This window comes from Periplaneta americana, chromosome 10 (assembly GCF_040183065.1).
Source record: "Periplaneta americana isolate PAMFEO1 chromosome 10, P.americana_PAMFEO1_priV1, whole genome shotgun sequence".
Lineage (NCBI taxonomy): Eukaryota > Metazoa > Arthropoda > Insecta > Blattodea > Blattidae > Periplaneta > Periplaneta americana.
The window spans coordinates 113,620,341-113,638,571 of record NC_091126.1 but is presented as its reverse complement, the minus strand read 5'-3'; the positions used below and the strand labels follow the sequence as shown (position 1 = coordinate 113,638,571).

The 18,231-nt window shown below is 34.4% G+C and overlaps 1 protein-coding gene and 1 long non-coding RNA gene across 2 annotated transcripts in view; both read left to right on the top strand.

The window, feature by feature from the left end:
- The first annotated feature begins 6,359 nt into the window (after positions 1 to 6,359).
- Positions 6,360 to 8,436, top strand: LOC138707329 (uncharacterized). Its single transcript, XR_011334178.1, has 3 exons — positions 6,360 to 6,656; positions 7,025 to 7,154; positions 8,192 to 8,436. It is a non-coding gene; the product is annotated as an uncharacterized lncRNA (long non-coding RNA).
- Positions 8,437 to 12,765: 4,329 nt separating this feature from the next.
- Rip11 (Rab11 interacting protein) overlaps positions 12,766 to 18,231 on the top strand; it is a gene marked incomplete in the record, with an annotated part of 282,858 nt that continues 277,392 nt past the window's right edge. Inside the window, 2 exon segments of the mRNA XM_069838058.1 lie at positions 12,766 to 13,092; positions 14,702 to 14,740. Of these exon segments, the coding sequence (XP_069694159.1) occupies positions 13,062 to 13,092; positions 14,702 to 14,740 (70 nt within the window).

Sequence of the window (18,231 nt, the reverse complement as noted above, 5' to 3'; positions counted from 1 at the left end):
ATAATAGTGGTTTAGTAGTAGTGGTAATAGTAGGCCTAGTAGTAGTGGTAATATGCCTAGTATTGGTGATATTAGTAGGCCTATTAGTAGTGGTAAGAGTAGGCCTAGTATTGGTGGTATTAGTAAGCCTAGTATTGGTGATATTAATAGGCCCAGTAGTAGTGGTAATAGTAGGCCTAATATTGGTGATATTAGTAGACCTATTAGTAGTGGTAAGAGTAAGCCTAGTATGGATGGTATTAGGAGGCCTAGTATTAGTGATATTAGTAGGCCTAGTAGTAGTGGTAACAGTAGGCCTAGTATTGGTAATATTAGTAGGCCTATTAGTAGTGGTAAGAGTAGGCCTAGAATTGATGGTATTAGGAGGCCTAGTATTAGTGATATTAGTAGGCCTATTAGTATTGGTAAGAGTAGGCCTAGAATTGATGGTATTAGGAGGCCTAGTATTAGCGATATTAGTAGGCCTATTAGTAGTGGTAAGAGTAGGTCTACTATTGTGGTATTAGGAGGCCTAGTATTAGTGATATTAGTAGGCATATTAGTAGTGGTAAGAGTAGGTCTACTATTGTGGTATTAGGAGGCCTAGTATTAGTGATATTAGTAGGCCTATTAGTAGTTGTAAGAGTAGGTCTAGTATTGATGGTACTATTAGGCCTAGTATTAGTGATATTAGTAGGCCTATTAGTAGTGGTAAGAGTAGGTCTAGTGTTAATGGTATTAGGAGGCCTAGTATTAGTGATATTAGTAGGCCTATTAGTAGTGGTAAGAATAGGTCTAGTATTGATGGTATTAGGAGGCCTAGTATTAGTGATATTAGTAGGCCTATTAGTAGTTGTAAGAGTAGGTCTAGTGTTGATGGTACTATTAGGCCTAGTATTAGTGATATTAGTAGGCCCATTAGTAGTGGTAAAAGTAGGCTTAGTATTGATGGTATTAGGAGCCCTAGTATTAGTGATATTAGTAGGCCTATTAGTAGTGGTAAGAGTAGATCTAGTATTGATGGTATTAGGAGCCCTAGTATTAGTGATATTAGTAGGCCTATTAGTAGTGCTAAGAGTAGGTCTAGTATTAATGGTATTATTAGGCCTAAGATTAGTGATATTAGTAGGCCTATTAGTAGTGGTAAAAGTAGGCTTAGTATTGATTGTATTAGGAGCCCTAGTATTAGTGATATTAGTAGGCCTATTAATAATGGTAAGAGTAGGTCTAGTATTGATGGTATTAGGAGCACTAGTATTAGTGATATTAGTAGGCCTATTAGTAGTGGTAAGAGTAGGTCTAGTATTGATGGTATTAGGAGGCCTAGTATTAGTGATATTAGTAGGCCTATTAGTAGTGGTAAGAGTAGGTCTAGTATTGATGGTATTAGGAGGCCCAGTATTAGTGATATTAGTAGGCCTGTTAGTAGTGGTAAGAGTAGGTCTAGTATTGATGGTATTAGGAGGCCTAGTATTAGTGATATTAGTAGGCCTATTAGTAGTGGTAAGAGTAGGCCTACTATTGGTGATATTAGTAGGCCTATTAGTAGTGTAGGGGTAGGCCTAGTATTGGTGGTATTAGTAGGCCTATTATTGGTGATATTAGTAGGCCCAGTATTGGTGGAATTAGTAGGCCTAGTATTTGTGGTATTAAAATGTCTAGTATTAGTGGTAAGAGTAAGCCTAGTAGTAATAGTTGGCCTAGTATTGGTGATAATAATCGGCCTAATAGTAGTGGTAATAGTATGCCTAGAATTGGTGGTATTAGTAGGCCTGGTGATGGTGGTGGAGATTGTAATAGTAGGCCTAGTAGTAGTAGTAGTAGTAGTAGTAGTAGTAGTAGTAGTAGTAGTAGTAGTAGTATTAGTAGCCCTAGTAGTAGTGGTATTAGTAGGTCTAATATTTGATATTAATAGGCCTAGTATTTGGTATTAGTAGGCCTAGTAGTAGTGATGGCAAGGGAACTTGTGGTGGTGGTAATAAATTTGTGGCCATCAGCTATATTTTCACGAATAAGCTAGTAGTACCAAACGGAAATTACATGATTTACCTCAATTTATTCTGAAATAAAACAGTTTTATAGAGATACTGTCTGAGGATTTTATTATGCACTTAGCTATTATAGTCTACTGTAATATGATGGCACCCAGGGGCGATTTCTCCGGGCATGCTATGCTTGCTGCGCAAGCCCAATATTTTCGTAGAATGTGTATTTCTCAAAATGGAATTACGTACATTAAAATTTCTTTTGATTTTTGTAATAATGTCTAGGCATAATACCATCCGCAGGTTGCGCACCGCAAGATCGCAACGCTTGCTCGTTTCTCGGAGCTACAGGAAAGACGTAGAAACAGCGAGAATGTGATGCGCGCGCAAGTGGCTTCCTCCTAATCCGTCCCAGTCGCACATGCATCTGTTATATGCTGTATGAAGCTCTGGTCCGAGAGCTACAACGACGACTATATTTAACGTTACAAAGATAGCAGCAGTGTTGCCACCAATTCAGCGGTTTTCCCGCTAGATCTAGCGTTTTTCGGCGTTAGTTTAGCGGGTAAAATTTATGAAACTTGTATTGCTGATCTAGGGATTTAGCGGGTATTTTTAGCACTCACAGCGGCAAAATAATATAATTTTACATTGACAATATAGCAATTTAGCGGTTTCTGCAAGGCTTCACAGCGGATGTTTAAGAATCGAGTTGGCAACACTGATTGGCAGCAGTTTTAATCAGTGAATGTGCTATGATTTGCGAGTGTAATATAATTTTATGAGCGGAATGCATACGTTAGCTGCTGCATGTATTATTAGTTCTTAAAAGTTAATTTGAAGTGTTGCAATGAGTTCGGAAATGTGTATTATTGAAACTTTATTATCAAATCCATTTTCCCGGAGGACTATTCAAGAGAAGACCGACATTATAAAGAACGGCAGACCATGTCCAGGGCTCCCAGATTTAAAAAGACAGCATAAGGAGAAAAATAGAGAATATGTGCGCTCGTTCAGTGCATCTCAATACAACAATACGCATTGGTTGGCAGGGTCGAAAAAAACTGAATAAACTGTTTTGTTGGGCGTGTTTGTTATTTTCTACAGATTAGGGTGTATGGTGTAAAAGTGGCTTTGACAATTAAAATACTTTAACAGTGTCTATTACAAGACACGAAAAGTCTGCAAACCAGATGAATTATATCCTCCCATCTTCCCCCATCAATAAAAGAGCAAGCCTAACTTTCGTGACCAGCATTCGCCCCTGATGGCACCTAACCGTTACATACATTGTTGAAATCAACCATATAAACCAGATTAATATGTTTCTGGAAAAAAATGTTATCCAAGAAATGTTCCGACATTCTGTAAACACATTGAAAGAAGGAACTGCATTTAGAATATTTTTTTCCAAATATTAAGATACGTATGTTTTCCTGGGCATCCTACAATAGTAAGCTATGTTAGAACAATTATTTGCGGCGCAATATTTCACCATTTTCTTATTATTTCCTTTCAGGTGTACTTATATTTATTCGTACTCCTCAAATAAGCATGAACTGCTCGCACTCCCGGCGAAGCATCAACTCCCTTTAATGGCGGCCGAACATCGGTTCAAATTTGTACGCTACACTATACTAAAAGCCAGGTTATGAACCGACTAAACAGGAAGTAGTTGGGAGGGCGAGAGGAAAGTGCGGGTTAGAGGGGTAGCCTGTGCAGTGATGACACGTTGAGTGTGGGGGAATGGAGGGGAGAACGAGAACGGAGCTTTTCATTGGACCTCGCGTGAAAATGTCGTCTGCTAACGAAAATCTGGCAACGGAATCACGGAGACAGTGTAGCCAGTTCATTCGCAGTACCACGTGCATTACGAGTCGCATTTCGTACCAGCGTCATTAGCTTGTGCTTTCTTAAAAACAGTAATTTTAATTACTAATATTGTTTATAGTGTTATCGAGAACTATATACAGTAGTTATTTTAAACATATCGGTGACAAACGCTGAACACGCTTTGAATCTCGCGCCACTATGTGGCAACAGAGCTCAGAAAGAGAGCAACAGAACGTTGCTTCCGGTTTAGTCGGTTCATAACCTGGCTTTTAGTATAGCGCCATTGGTGTCTCTAGTTATATATTACAAACTCTTTGGACCAAAGTTAGCACAAAATTCAGTCAAATAAGTAAATAACAGATTTGGTCCACGTACAAATATGCAATTGATAAAATAATTACGATGTCTAACCACAAAATCAGGTTAATTTTTTGTGTTGATCCATCAGTAGGCCTATTTATTAATGTTGCATTCATAAGCTCTCAAACATTAGTGATCCCATCAGCAGCATAAAAATTCTGTGCTATAGTAAATAACATTTTGGTGATCAAAAACCTGCCCCGAATTTAACTCTTTTAACAACATCAACTACCCTGTGGGCACATTTGCATACTGATATCTTAGAAATTCTATGCTTATCTGCTAACCCACGGAACTGACAGCTATAAAACATCCAATGCAAAACAATACAGTTCTCGCTTTGAGGTTAGGGCATCACTTTTCTCTTTTGGATGTTGGATATGATGTCCCATATCTTGTAGGAGAGATTCCAGCGAAACGGGACTCGAAACGACTTCAGAATACCGCGTAAGTAGTGTCGCTATTGTATTATTGAATTATTTATTTTTGGTTCAAGGAACTTCTTTATTAAGTGCGAGTATTTATTAAATACAGTCTTCGTATATAAATACTTACGCGGTATTCTGAAGTATAGCGCGGGACTCATTCGAAATCTTTCATTAAATTTATACAATGATACGAACGTGTTATTAATTCTAGCCCGGAGAATTTTACGTATACGTCTTCGTTTGATTAGGCCTAAATTCAACATCTTTGTCTGAGTCATTAGAACTCCTTAATAACATCAAAACTGCGTTAGTTTAATTCTTAACCCTGCGTTACTCATGTTATGAATATTCTCACCATTGCTCAGGTGGGGTTTCACAAACCCCATTTTAAATAACTAATACATTTTCCCGCAAGTTTCAGAAATCAGATAAACGCAATTAAATATACTATTCTTAGTTCACTTAGACAATTTCTTAAGTGAACTCTTCTGGTTGGGATTGAAATGTATACAGATGCACAGAGTACACACTAGCTCCATCTCTTAGATTTTCGTTGAAATATACGCACCGGGGTTTACCACACCCCACCTGAGTAATGCTGGGTTAATATTATCCAGTTACTCAAAAATTAATTTAATAAGTATTTCTTTATTGTATTTATTCATAATTTGTTGCAATATCAAACTTTACACATCTCAGAGGTATTGTAGAAAATGTGCTAATTTTACAAGTAAAATTTACACGTTTGTAAAAATTACTCTTCATTGTGAAACAGAATACTTGTAAAGTGAGCAAAATTTAATTTGTAAAGATTTGATTTCCTTTGTAAAGTTAAACATTACAAACAAAGATTGTGAAACAGAAATTTACAATTTACAAGCAAAGTTTACAATTTAGAAAGATTGTAAACATTGTGAAACAGGCTCCTGGTCTAGATCACGATGGCAGTGCTAAAGCCCTTTACAGACATTTACACAGGTGCAAAATGAAGTTATAGAGAAGCACATGGAAAGCAGGGGGGTTTAACTCAAATGATAGATGTTGGATGCTCATAGATGTTCCATAGTTTGCCGCATGTGGTCAGGACAGCGCTGGCTGTATTTCGATCACAGAGTTTGTAAAATTAACAGTACAAAACTCTTTGGTTTCGAAAGTTCTTTGGTTATAAGTTTTGCCAATATGACAGTTTTAAACAGATATTATTAATATCCATTATTTAGAGAATGTGTCAGTTTTATAATATTCGGATTATTATTACTATTACTATATAGTTATTTTGCATTTTCATTCGAGGACAAAGTAGCCATATTAGTGTACTGTGTATGACTTATTAACCTCATTTGTTCAGTTGATCAATTGTTGGATGTTGGCATTCATATTCTGTTTAAATCTTGTATAAATTATGGAATGGACGAACATGGCTGCTTAAGGAAGAAATTTGAACAGATCGAGTTAATTGAGAAGTTACTGGTGCTTTCCTGCAACAAGAAATAATTCGCAACGTTAAAGGTAAGAAAGAAATATGTTTGAGATTACATCTACAAGGTTCAACTTTTCTTTCAACTTCACACATTCAAGCAATGCCTGCAAGATTGAAATTTAATAATAACGGAAGTGCACACAATGTGCAGGATAATATATTATTTTAGCTTTCGCTGCTGCGGAACTTGGTCAGTGAAACTATAATCGGTCTTTACACTCCATCACATGCTATTTTGGTATTTTAATATTAATATGGCGTACCTTGTAGATAGAAAATCTGAATGTATCTTAATTCAACATGCGCTTTAAACTTGATTCTTTCAATATTCTTCCCAGACTGCGTGCGTACGAGCATGAAAAACTGAACCGTGTAGATGCAGCTTAACTGCACCGTCATGTTTTCTAATTTAAACTGAATTCTTCCATCATATCTTAAACGTTTATTAAACTGAGATCTGTAATTGTTTTCAGGGATAAACTTCAGAAAGCGATTACCTTCCTTCTACCACTACCACATGATGAACTGACTTCTGTGTTGAATTACAACAGTGTATTAGGCCTAACTACAATTACGCCAAGAGCTTTAAAGGTAAAATTCGTGGGACAGAATCTGATATGACTAAATATGTTGTTCCCGGTGTAATTCTTTACAGTTGCGTTACCTAAGAATGGGGTACCTTAGCTTGGTAACGCAATAGCAAAGAAGTGTTGTTCCCGAAACGATATATTTTAGAAATTTGACTTTACAGTTAACAGTAGTACCTTTACTGGAATAATTTTGATAAAATAAAAAGAGTTAAATTGCCTTAGATATTTATTATTTTTATAGACTCGTGGATAGAATTCTTCCAGGAATATTTCACAAACTTTGATTATACTGCAATCCATCAATTGTTCTATGAAATGTAGTGTTATTAATGCATTATATGATACTAGGCTACTGCTGGTTTGTTTCAGTTAATAGAAAGACAAATGGCGGAGTTTTACACTGTGAATGTGCTGCAGTGTACTGTCAGAAATCGGATAGTAATGAGAAGACCTGATTATTCCTGTTTCCTGCGCCAAGTAATGCAGCACAGCTTAAAAGGTAAGCAGTGGCATTTTGGTAAACTGTAGTGATTTTTTAATTTAAGTGAGAATTATTTGTCAAATTCATATTTGTTTATTAAAATGACTTTTTGCCTTATTTTGTAATTCATTTAAACTTAATTTGTGCATTAGTTCCTACATAATTGTCTTTTTGTTAATGTATTATTTTAAGTAATTAACAACATCGCTTCAAAAATACTTTACTATGTTTACACATAGGCCTCATTATTAATACATGAAGAGTTACAGCACTAATAACCTGCACTTAATGATAATAATAATTAGCTTAGACTTAGGCAAGATATTATGCTCAGTTTGTTAGTCATTAGAAAAGAATTCAACTATTTAGGGAGATTAATATTTACAAATAAATTTATCAGAAGAGCTTAGCATTGTGTGTTTTCAGAATAAATACGTAGTCCATTTGGCATTGTGCAACTTTTACTTTGAATATTGTTATGAGCTACAACTATTCATTTCAATCCTCAGCATCATACTGTGCTTTAATTAGGTGGTGATTCCGAAAGTAGGCTCTACTTGACAACCTGTGCCATGTGTTCTGTTGCTCCTTAATTAGGAGTTGGGAAAAGACATATGAGAAGCAAACTTTCAAAACCTGTCTATTTCTTCAGAAAATGCTAGAATTATATGTCTGTAATAAACAAAAAGATTTTTCTGTGGTGAAATTTTATATGAATTCATAGGAAGAAAAATATATATCACCATAGAAAATATTTTGTTTATTGCAGAGATGCAAGTTTGCTACTCATATATATTGCTAATAGTTTTAAGAAGCAGCAGAACAGTCATATGTAAAAACGTTTATATATTTTTTTTCAGGAAGTTAATTTCTCATCTTAATCATGTTAGGTGCATATAATTTTAATCTGTGATTTTTAAGTAGTAACAATTCTTTGATGTAAATAAAATGAAAATTATTTTATTTACATCATGATTAAATCATTAATTTAAATTAATACCAACCCTGGTTTGTGTATTTTTTTAAAGATAATAATAGAATTTTGATTGTAACAGGTACCACATGTGGGCAGCTGTGGCAGAAAATCCTCATCCTTACAGAAGGGCCTATATATGTGCAAGCCATTTTCGCAGTAATCAGTATAACGGTGACTTCAGATATAACTTACTAAGAGGGGCCATTCCATCAAGGGATGCTTGGTATCCCACTCAAGAACTACGACCCACTTCATCACCAGCCTACTTACATTAACCTTTTTCACCATCTAACATAATTGCTTCATGCATTGCACTTCACTGTGGCATCAATTTGAACCTGTATTCTCTTTCATTGAGTGATTCATTCATTGTCTTTATCTTTTAACAAAATTGTGTTTAATTTTGTTGACAAGTGGATGGTAATGGACTTCATTCATTATTATTATTATTATTATTATTATTATTATTATTATTATTATTAAAGGTAAAATTAAAGGTATCCCCGTAACATGCCAAGAAGGCATTTGGGGGGCATGGAGGTAGAGCCCCATGCTTTCCATGACCTCGGTACTAGAATGAATTATTATTATTATTATTATTATTATTATTATTATTATTATTATTATCATTGTTATCTCATTTCCTTTAATGTGTTGATTTCTTCAGTTAATTGAAGGAAAATAAGGGGAATTAATTCATTCATCTGAAAAAAAAAGTAGAGTACTTGACTTCTACATTATGAGCAATATAATTTTTGTAATATATAGGGCAATGATAAATCTAACGATCTTTAAGACCCTAAGTTAACATTACATAGTAATATAAATAGAAATAATAATTACTAGTACAATGAGCATTTCAATTGTGTCATCTATAGGGCATAGGAGGGAGTCCAGTGGCAGCGATACGAATCTGCAGCCTTTGCAACTGGTGAGATTTGGGTGCATTATTTAGAATTTTTAGAGTAAATATGTTGTTGTTTTCTAATGTCAGGCGTTTGACAATAAAGTCATTTGACCTCTTGCACTCCAATATTTTTCAAAGATATTATCATGACCAGAGTAAATATGTTGATGTTTTCTAATGCCAGGCATTTGACAATAAAGTCATTTGACCTCTTGCACTCCAGTATTTTTCAAAATTATTGTCATGGTCAGCCACTGAAGCACAGATTTTGAGGTGTTCCGAATCCATTTCTTGGTTTGAGTAGCACAATGGACAGTTAGGAGACTGATATATTCCAATTCTATGCAGCAAAATAGTCCCCCAATCGGATTTCTGGGCGGGACTACTTTAATGGTACAGAAGCAACTAAATTTTTTATAATGGAATGCTTGTATAACAGCAGCTAAGAAGAGAGTAAATATGGTACAATATTTTGTCTCTTCTCACTTTATAGATCTCTTGGATATGGAACAACAAGTTTTGACGGAGAAATCATTATAATAAGTGAAAGTCTCAGGAATCTTCTATGCCACATCAATAAATTTAAGAATGCAGTTATATTGTCAGACTCCAAAGCAGCTATTCTATCAATAGTCTCTAAATACATAGTTTCATCTAAAACAGCAGAAATAACTAAAATGCTCTCTCAATTAATATCACTCAATAAAAGAATTGTATTCCAGTGGATACCATCCCATTGTGGAATCCTGGGAAACGAGAATGCTGATGCTTTAGCAAAGAAGGGCAGCACTGCTACTCACAGACCTGTTACTAAATCTACGTATTACTCAGTGAAAAGATTTATTAAATCTACATACTTAGACTTCAACAAACAAAATTTGATAACACAAATCTCAAGGGAAAAAATGCAACTCTCTGCAACATAATCCATAGTTAATTCCCGATTTACCACGAAAATCGTCTGTAGCTGCATTTAGATTGGCAAGAGGCCATGACTGTCTGGCCAAACAAACACCTGCATAGAATTGGAATATATCAGTCCCCTAACTACCCACTGTGCAACTCAAACCAAGAAATGGATTCGGAACACCTCAAAATCTGTGGTTCAGTGGCTGGCCATGATAATATCTTGGAAAAATATTGGAGTGCAAGAGGTCAAATGACTTTGTCAAACCCCTAGCATTAGAATACAACAACAACATATTTTGAGCAATGGGGCCACAACCAAATCAAACACTCAGTATCAAAGCTCAAAATTAGGAAATGTTGCGAAGTATAGACCTATCTCTAATAAATTGTATTGCACTTTTTCTAATATGTTCAGTGTTTTGAATCAACTATACATCAGAGAATGAAAAATAATTTTTTTACTTGTATTTCTTAATGGTGTTTTTATTAAAAGTCTAAGTTAATTTTATGTCTGTTGTAGACAAATAGTTTTCTTTGTATTCTTTATCAGTGGTGGTTATTGATTACTTAAATTTTTAATATGCATAAATTAAACTAATGGCAGTTACTTTTAAAAATAGATGTTCAGCTCTGACGGTGTAAAACAAATAAAGTGGTGTTTTATAAATGTTTATGAACGTGCGTTGTACTGTGTCACAGCAAAACATCTTATGACTATTTTCAAGCTAATGTTTGACATAAAAAAATTAAGAGCGAATTATAATTATATAACTGACCAATAATAACTTCGAAGTCAATATTCCAAAGTCAATCTTTGTTTTTATCTTCCAATACATGATACATAACATTATTTAAAAATAGTGCTTAAGGTGTTTTGGAGAGAAGTATCCTATCCTATTCGCATCCTGTATCTCAATTAAATATTTGATCTAGAAGATGCAAAAACTTTTATTAGTCAAATTTGATAAATTAATTTAATAAAAGGGTTAAATGACGGTGTTAAAAGAGGGAGTGTGTTAATGGTTTTCAGTTTCATGTTCAACCATTATATTTATATTCATATGTTAAAACAAAAATGTGATATAAATATTGTGGTTAAACATGTTATTTAAACTGATAAACCATTACACACTCCTTTGGCGATATGAAAAATACCAGTATGTGTTGGTATAATAGGTATCTGCAGTACCGATCGTGCTCTAATGTTGGCATAACGGATACCTGTAATACCGATCGGGCCGTGTAACAAGGGATGTAGTTCCGCATTCTGCCGCTATGTGTAACGAGATGTAGTTCCGATGTTTTGCCGCAAAGTGCCTCGACGTCGCGTCAATAGCGTGTCGAAGGTAATGCATTGAGTTGGGGGTCTTTCTATTTATTTGTCTATGGTCTATTGTTCCTAGTACACACAACGCTCCAAGCGGCTAGCAACTATCGCGAGCTTTGCAAAAAATCACCCCAAGCTTCGCGACTGTATAAACTAGACTGTGACACCACAGTCTATTATATACAGTCGCGAAGCTTGAGGTGTTTTTTGCAAATCTCGTGATAAAGCGCTCCATGCGGTTAGCAACTAGAAACAATAGACTGTCCATGGTCGACTTTGGACTGTGTCGTATTTCTATCGAGTGCTAGCTCGTTGCGTATTTCACATTGATGCTTGTGAAATGTTCGTTATTGGTTATAATGAAAATGTTAATGGCTAAAATATAATAATTGGAATAATAATATGGGACAAGGAGGAGACGTTTGTAGTGCTATAAATTGTAGCAACAATAAGAGAAAGAGGCCAGAGTTATCCTTTTTCCGATTTCCGAAAGATTCAGAAAGGTTCCTGGGTTTCCACAAGAATACTGTGCAGAAACAAAACTGTTAATTTGAAGTTCATTGTGACTGTTGGAATACATTATATCTTTAAATTTCACATTGAAATGTTTCAGTCTAACCGAAAGGACATTAGATACCGGTTAAAGTTCTGTCACTTAGGCTGCTAATTTCCAGAGAAATAAAGGTTAGTTATTAATTTTGTTATTATTTTTATGTGTTATTTTACTAAATACGTAGAAAAATTAAGTTTGTTTTAATAAAATTTATTGATTACGCTTTATTTTCAATTCTGGTGGGATTATCATTGCTTGGGCCTACTTTTTTCTTCAAAGGATATGTTTTTAATTATAGCTGTTAATTTTGTTGTTATTTTTATTTGTTGCTTTACTAGAGACGTAGAAAAAGTCTGTTACAATAAACTTTATTGATCACGTTTTATTTCCAAATCTGGTGTGATTATTATTGCTTAACCTCATCCCACTTTGTTAACTACGTAAGCATACACTACAAGTACCGGTACACGTAAGTTACTCCATTAATTCATATTTGCATTATTATTGTTGTAAAGAGAAATGCAAATTAATATTTATTGGTTTCATAGTTAATTATCACTATAATCTTGGAGGAGTGAACTTATTATAGTAAATTTCAGTTCGTTTTGCACAAACAAAAATTATATTAACTTATTTCTTGCAGGTATCTTCGAGTTTATGGTGGAATTTAATATACTTCATTAAAATAATAAATTAACTTTATGCATTTAATATTTCAATAATGGAAGGAAGGTGTTAATTTTTCCAAAAGAACACGACAACGAAAGTATAACATATTTTGTCGGCTGATAGGACAGAGATCTGCGATGATGAGGCTATAGTAGCGATCCTAGTGGTGGGCAACTAGCCATGTTTGCATTTTTACTACATACTGAGCCTTCGCGACTGTATATAGTAGACTGTGGTGACACCACATAGCTCGAAATCAGCTCTGAGCGTTTGCTATGAGTGTAGTAGAAGGCTGGTTGGGAAGAAAGAGGAGGGGTTAAAGTTACGTGTGAATTCTTGATGCGTTGGGAGGGGCAAAGAGGAATCTGCTATTAGGATCAAAGTAGTAGATGCTCTGGTAGTCATTGACGTATTAGGGATGTGAAAGGAAGTGCAGATTTTTATTGATTGTGTGAATACCTAAGCAGGTTACTAAAGTAATAGAGGTTAGTTATCGCCTAGGAAAATGTTAACAAGCGTTGTTTTGAGAATATTTTAATATAAATTCAGTCTATATGCGGAAGATCAGTTGAGTGTGTTCCAAAATGTGGAGTCCAACGCACGTTCAAGTGACAGGTATGTGAAATATATTGGTAAAGCTAATGTATAACCTCACTGTAACTGAAATGTACCGTTAAATACGTTACGGATTTTGGGACCAAAGTTTGCAAGTCAGTTTATTACTTTGTAATTTGTAACATCGAATTTCGCGCGTTTCTAAATCTACTATGCAACTTTCTGTTAATTTCCATCTTGGAAATATTCTGGTGCAGTGTTAAAATCTTAAGTTTTCTATAGTTAAAATGGTTGATTTCAATTTTAAAAATTATGTCACATAATTTATGTTCACATAAAACGTGTGAATGTCACTTTAGTGTGCTGCTACAAATATTAACTAATGATACTTATTTATTAGTGACATACATTTTATGCACGGATTTACTTTTATTTCAGTAGTGGATAAAATCTGGTATTGACTAGGACCATTATGTGTAACTTCGAAGGCTGAAAAAATAAACATGAATTGAATGATTTCTCAAAATAATGCACGGGAAAAACGATCGAAATAAATGAATGAATAGAATGAATGAGTATGGGCAATATCATAAGAATTCTTATAGGCCTCCATAATTATTTAGCCTATTAACTTTGTAGGCTATAATACGATTTTATGCAGTACAGTGAATTGGAGAACATTATCAATCCATGCGAAGAAATCGTGTGAAAATTTCTGTGAAAGTTTGCCCCTCCATAAAATTTATATGTTCGTAGCCTATTAATAAAGTATTAAAGTTTAATAGTGGTTCTAAGATACTTTATCAGTGAGTGTTGTTTAATCTCTAATGATGCATTGTCACATCTTAGTATTCTTTTTATTGTTTCCAGCTCGGTTAACACAAATAATAGACCTACATCTAACCGCAGGGATATTATTATTATTATTATTATTATTATTATTATTACTAATTTTTTGGAATGTAGCCTAGGGTATATTTCGTTTTTAATGCCGTTACTTTATTTATTTATTTATTTAACCTAATAGGATTAAGGTTATAAGGCCTTCTCTTTCATCCTACCAGATAGCACATATAAATACAAAAAAAGAAATACAAACACTGATTAAAATAATACAAATTAAAATTAAAGGGTGAATGTAGAGTATCCAACGCCCACTGAACGAATATTTCACTTTTATCACTGACAATGTTGCGCTATAATCGTATATGCAAGGTAGGCAATAACAAAAACCTAAACTAACCAAACCTAACCTGTCAAAGAAGCAACAAGTCTAAATATGTGTAAAATTGGCCTATGTCTCTATAGTGGGCGGGACATAAGTAACATTGACCTTTTGCTGTTTGTTGGCAATTTTAAATAAATCATAAATCTCAAGAGAAAACATTTTTAATGTGTTAGGCGTGCTTCCGAACAGGGGCAGCGGCATTTCCCCTAAGGTTAGAGCCCAGTTTAGGTGTGTGTGTATTAATCGGAAAAAATGTCATATAAACATGCGTCATATTCTCAATATTTTGTAGCCCCTAATTTTCGATTAATATACACACACCTAAACTGGGCTCTAACCTTACAGGAAATGCCGCTGGTCCTGTTCGGAAGCGCGCCCCCGTCAATGTCTTGCAATTGGCGAGAATTAATTAATTTATATATTTTGTGTTTTGTTCCACAGTTCAGAGGGCTAGGGGTTTGCTGACAAAAGGAAAGCATGGTGAGTCAGATAAATTTAATTTAATTGTAAGGAGTATAGTGTGAACGTAGAATTGTTGTATAAAGGTAACTATGTAGTAGGCATTGGTAGGCCATCTTCCCGCAGTAGAGGTCCAGTGCACATACAACACCAAATACTGTATATTAAGGTTACCAGACGGCCCTGTTTCCTGGGGACAGACCCCGAAGTTTGCTATTTATTTCTGAACAAAATTCGTCCCCAGAATGTACCTGAATTTAATAATTTGTTCTCAGATATTCCCGGATTGTAAGTGTTAATTATCATATTTTTTTTTTATAAAAGTGCTGCTGAATACTTCAGTACCTGGGGTTTTCATTCACAAGATGATAGGCCTATATGTTTGGAATGTGTGTTGCTAAGATGTTCCTAGAAAAAGAAAAATTTGAAGAGACTTTTTATTATCTTTCTTCCAATATGAACTTGACCTGAATGAAAATATATATATATATATAGGCCTAGTTATTTTATGAAATTTCTTGTTTGAAGAAGTATGTGACTTAGAGAAAATAGTAAAATGGAATAAAGAAAAATCTGATCTTTGGTCAAAATGGGGTGAAGTTTTTTAAAATTCTCTCTGATAAATTTATTTTCTATGAAAAACTTCAGAAGTTTATTGAAATATCTCCGTGTCTTTCTGAAACTAATGCTCCAGTGAAAAGAATTTTTTCTTCTATGAATATGATGTGAAAATCCAAAAATCCAGAATGAATTGAGAAACAGTTCGAGACATGCTTGCTATCTTAACCAACTTCATCATGACATTTCAGGAATTTACTGCAAAATTGGGATTCAGAGAACTGCTTAAAAATATTCACTCTTCTGAAAGGACCAGTAGTTTAAGTAGTAGTTATGTAAAATGAATATATTTCTAGTGTGTGATTGTAGTAGAATGATTATTTTAATTCCTTAAAATGCGTAAAACAATGTAAGTGAATGGCAAACTCTGGTTAACAAAACTGCTAAAAAATAGTTTTGTCATATCGATGGCTGAGAACCAGACTGTTCTAAGTCCAACTTTTTATAAGAAAGAAATCTGTATTTCATTGTGTTCCAGTTCTTGTCTGCATATATGAATCGAACAAAATTGTAAATATTCCTCTACATAAGGTTGCTATGAAGCTATTCCGAATTGTTTCATTAAGGTTTGAATGTCAGGAGCTTAAAATAGCTCTCTTGAAGAAAGAAAATAGTAAAATGGACTTGGAACAGTATGGTTCTGGGCCGTTGATATATTGATAAGTTATCTGTCCCTGTAAATTGTGAAAACAATCTGGTTGCTGTTTACAACTTCCGTGTGCATATTGCTGATAACAATGATGCATACATGAATCTGTGGCACTAAGGTTTCACAGGGCGTGGTGCTAATGAAATTGCGTCATGTTTGTGTAGACTATTTACAAATGGCACAACTTTAAAGAAAAAGCTGATAACCTGGAGTGACAACTGTTGTGGCGAAAACAAAAACAGAGTCATTCTCATTCTCTGGATGTACCCAGTTATAACCGGTGTTTTTGAAGAAATAAACCACAAGTTCCTTGTATCAGGTCACTCCTTAAGTTTCGACAGAGATTTCGCTCTTATGGAGAAAAGAAAAAGAGTTACCAAGTGTATTGTTCCAGCAGATGTAAAGGACATGATACAGGAATAAAGACAAGTAAAGCCATTTACCGTCAGCAACATGAATGCATCTGACTTCTTCGATTTCAAGAAAGCACCAGATAGTAATATAAACACAGCAAAACTAAATGGTTGGACAAACATAAGCTTCATGTATTTAAGATCAGGAGAAGTTTAAATGAAATTGAGGTCTATGAAGATATCACTATTTTGGAGAAATGTCAAGTCACATCTCTGGAGAAAAGAAGGAAGATTTGACTGAAATGATGCAGTACCTGACAAATTATGACCACAAACAGTTTTACAGAAGCATTACAGAATGAACTTTTAGTTTATGAACAAAAAACATTTTTGTTTCATTCGTTTGTCCTCTTTACTATCTTTTTGCTGATTCTGAACTATGGACTTAGAGCCTTTCATTGAATTTCCACTTTCAGTACATTTTTCATACTATTACAATATAACGTCTGTAAGTTCCTTTGGACACTAGCTCCATACTATGCTAATCTTTCAATTAAAACACATTAATACTGAAATGATTACCATTAATTACCTAGTATACTTAAAACTCATTTACCTCAAATTCATGATTATGGCACTTAGGCCGGTATTCATAGTCGAGATAAGTGAAACTTATATATAAGTCGAACTTAATTCTCATCTCAATTGCAGATTTCGGTCCAAATAAGTTGTACTTATTATAAGTCGTGATTATTGTTATAAGCATTACTTTACAAAGTCTGACTTCATGAAGTTGAACTTATTGCAATTCATAGAGACTCAAGTGCAACTTATGTTATGAAATAAGTTAAACTTTATCAAGTCAAGGGAACCCCTGACTTATGTCAGTTTTAACCTAAAAATTAATAATGTTTATGAAGAACTGACTCACGAAGTTACTGAAATGCAGGAAATTTGCGCCAAAGTGTTGCTTGCGAAACATCATGTGTTGCTTTGAATTTTATAATGATCTTGAATTGAAAAGAGGTTTTGTTTTCGCAAAAGATTTTGGAATCAATGCTTCCGAAAGTGGAATGAAGTCTTACAAAACTGAGACAACGAGGTTTACCAGTTCTTCTGGATTACTACTTATTGTTTGCTTGAGATTTTATGTCACAAAAAACTTTGAAATAAGTTTAATATTCTTAAAATATAGCCATAACTGTATTCTATAATATCAATTAGGTACGGTACCCAATTCAATATATTGATGATGTTAGGTTTCTTTAATATGCATAAAATTTGAGTATTAGTAAGATTAAGTTCCTTTATCCAGTCAATTTAAATTAAATTATTATGCATTAATAAAGTGAATGGAAAACAAAGCCTTCTTGCTGTCATAGTTACAAATGAGAGAACCCGAAGTTCATTGCCGCCCTCACATAAGCCCGCCATCGGTCCCTATCCTTAGCAAGATTAATGCAGTCCCTAGCATCATATCCCAACTCCCTCAAATCCATTTCAATATTATCCTCCTATCTACGTCTCGGTCTCCCCAAAGGTCTTTTTCCCCTCAGGTCTTCCAACTAACATTCTATAGGCATTTCTGGATTCACCCATATGTGTTACATGCCCTGCCCATCTTTTTTTTATGAATAAAGAATCCTGTTCCAAACTGGTGATAGGCCATTCTCATCTAACCTAGCTCCCTGTACTTCCATAAAGTCTATTCCATATCTAGCTAGTTCTTTTGCTACTAATGTTACCCCTCCTGATCTATAAAGACTCGTGACATTCCAAGTACCAAATGTCATAATCTTATTCCTTTGCTGTAATCCCATTTCGAGGCTTTTGTTGGGGTTTCATAACAAGCTCTTTTTTACTGTGATTGATTGTTAGCCCTTCACCCAACC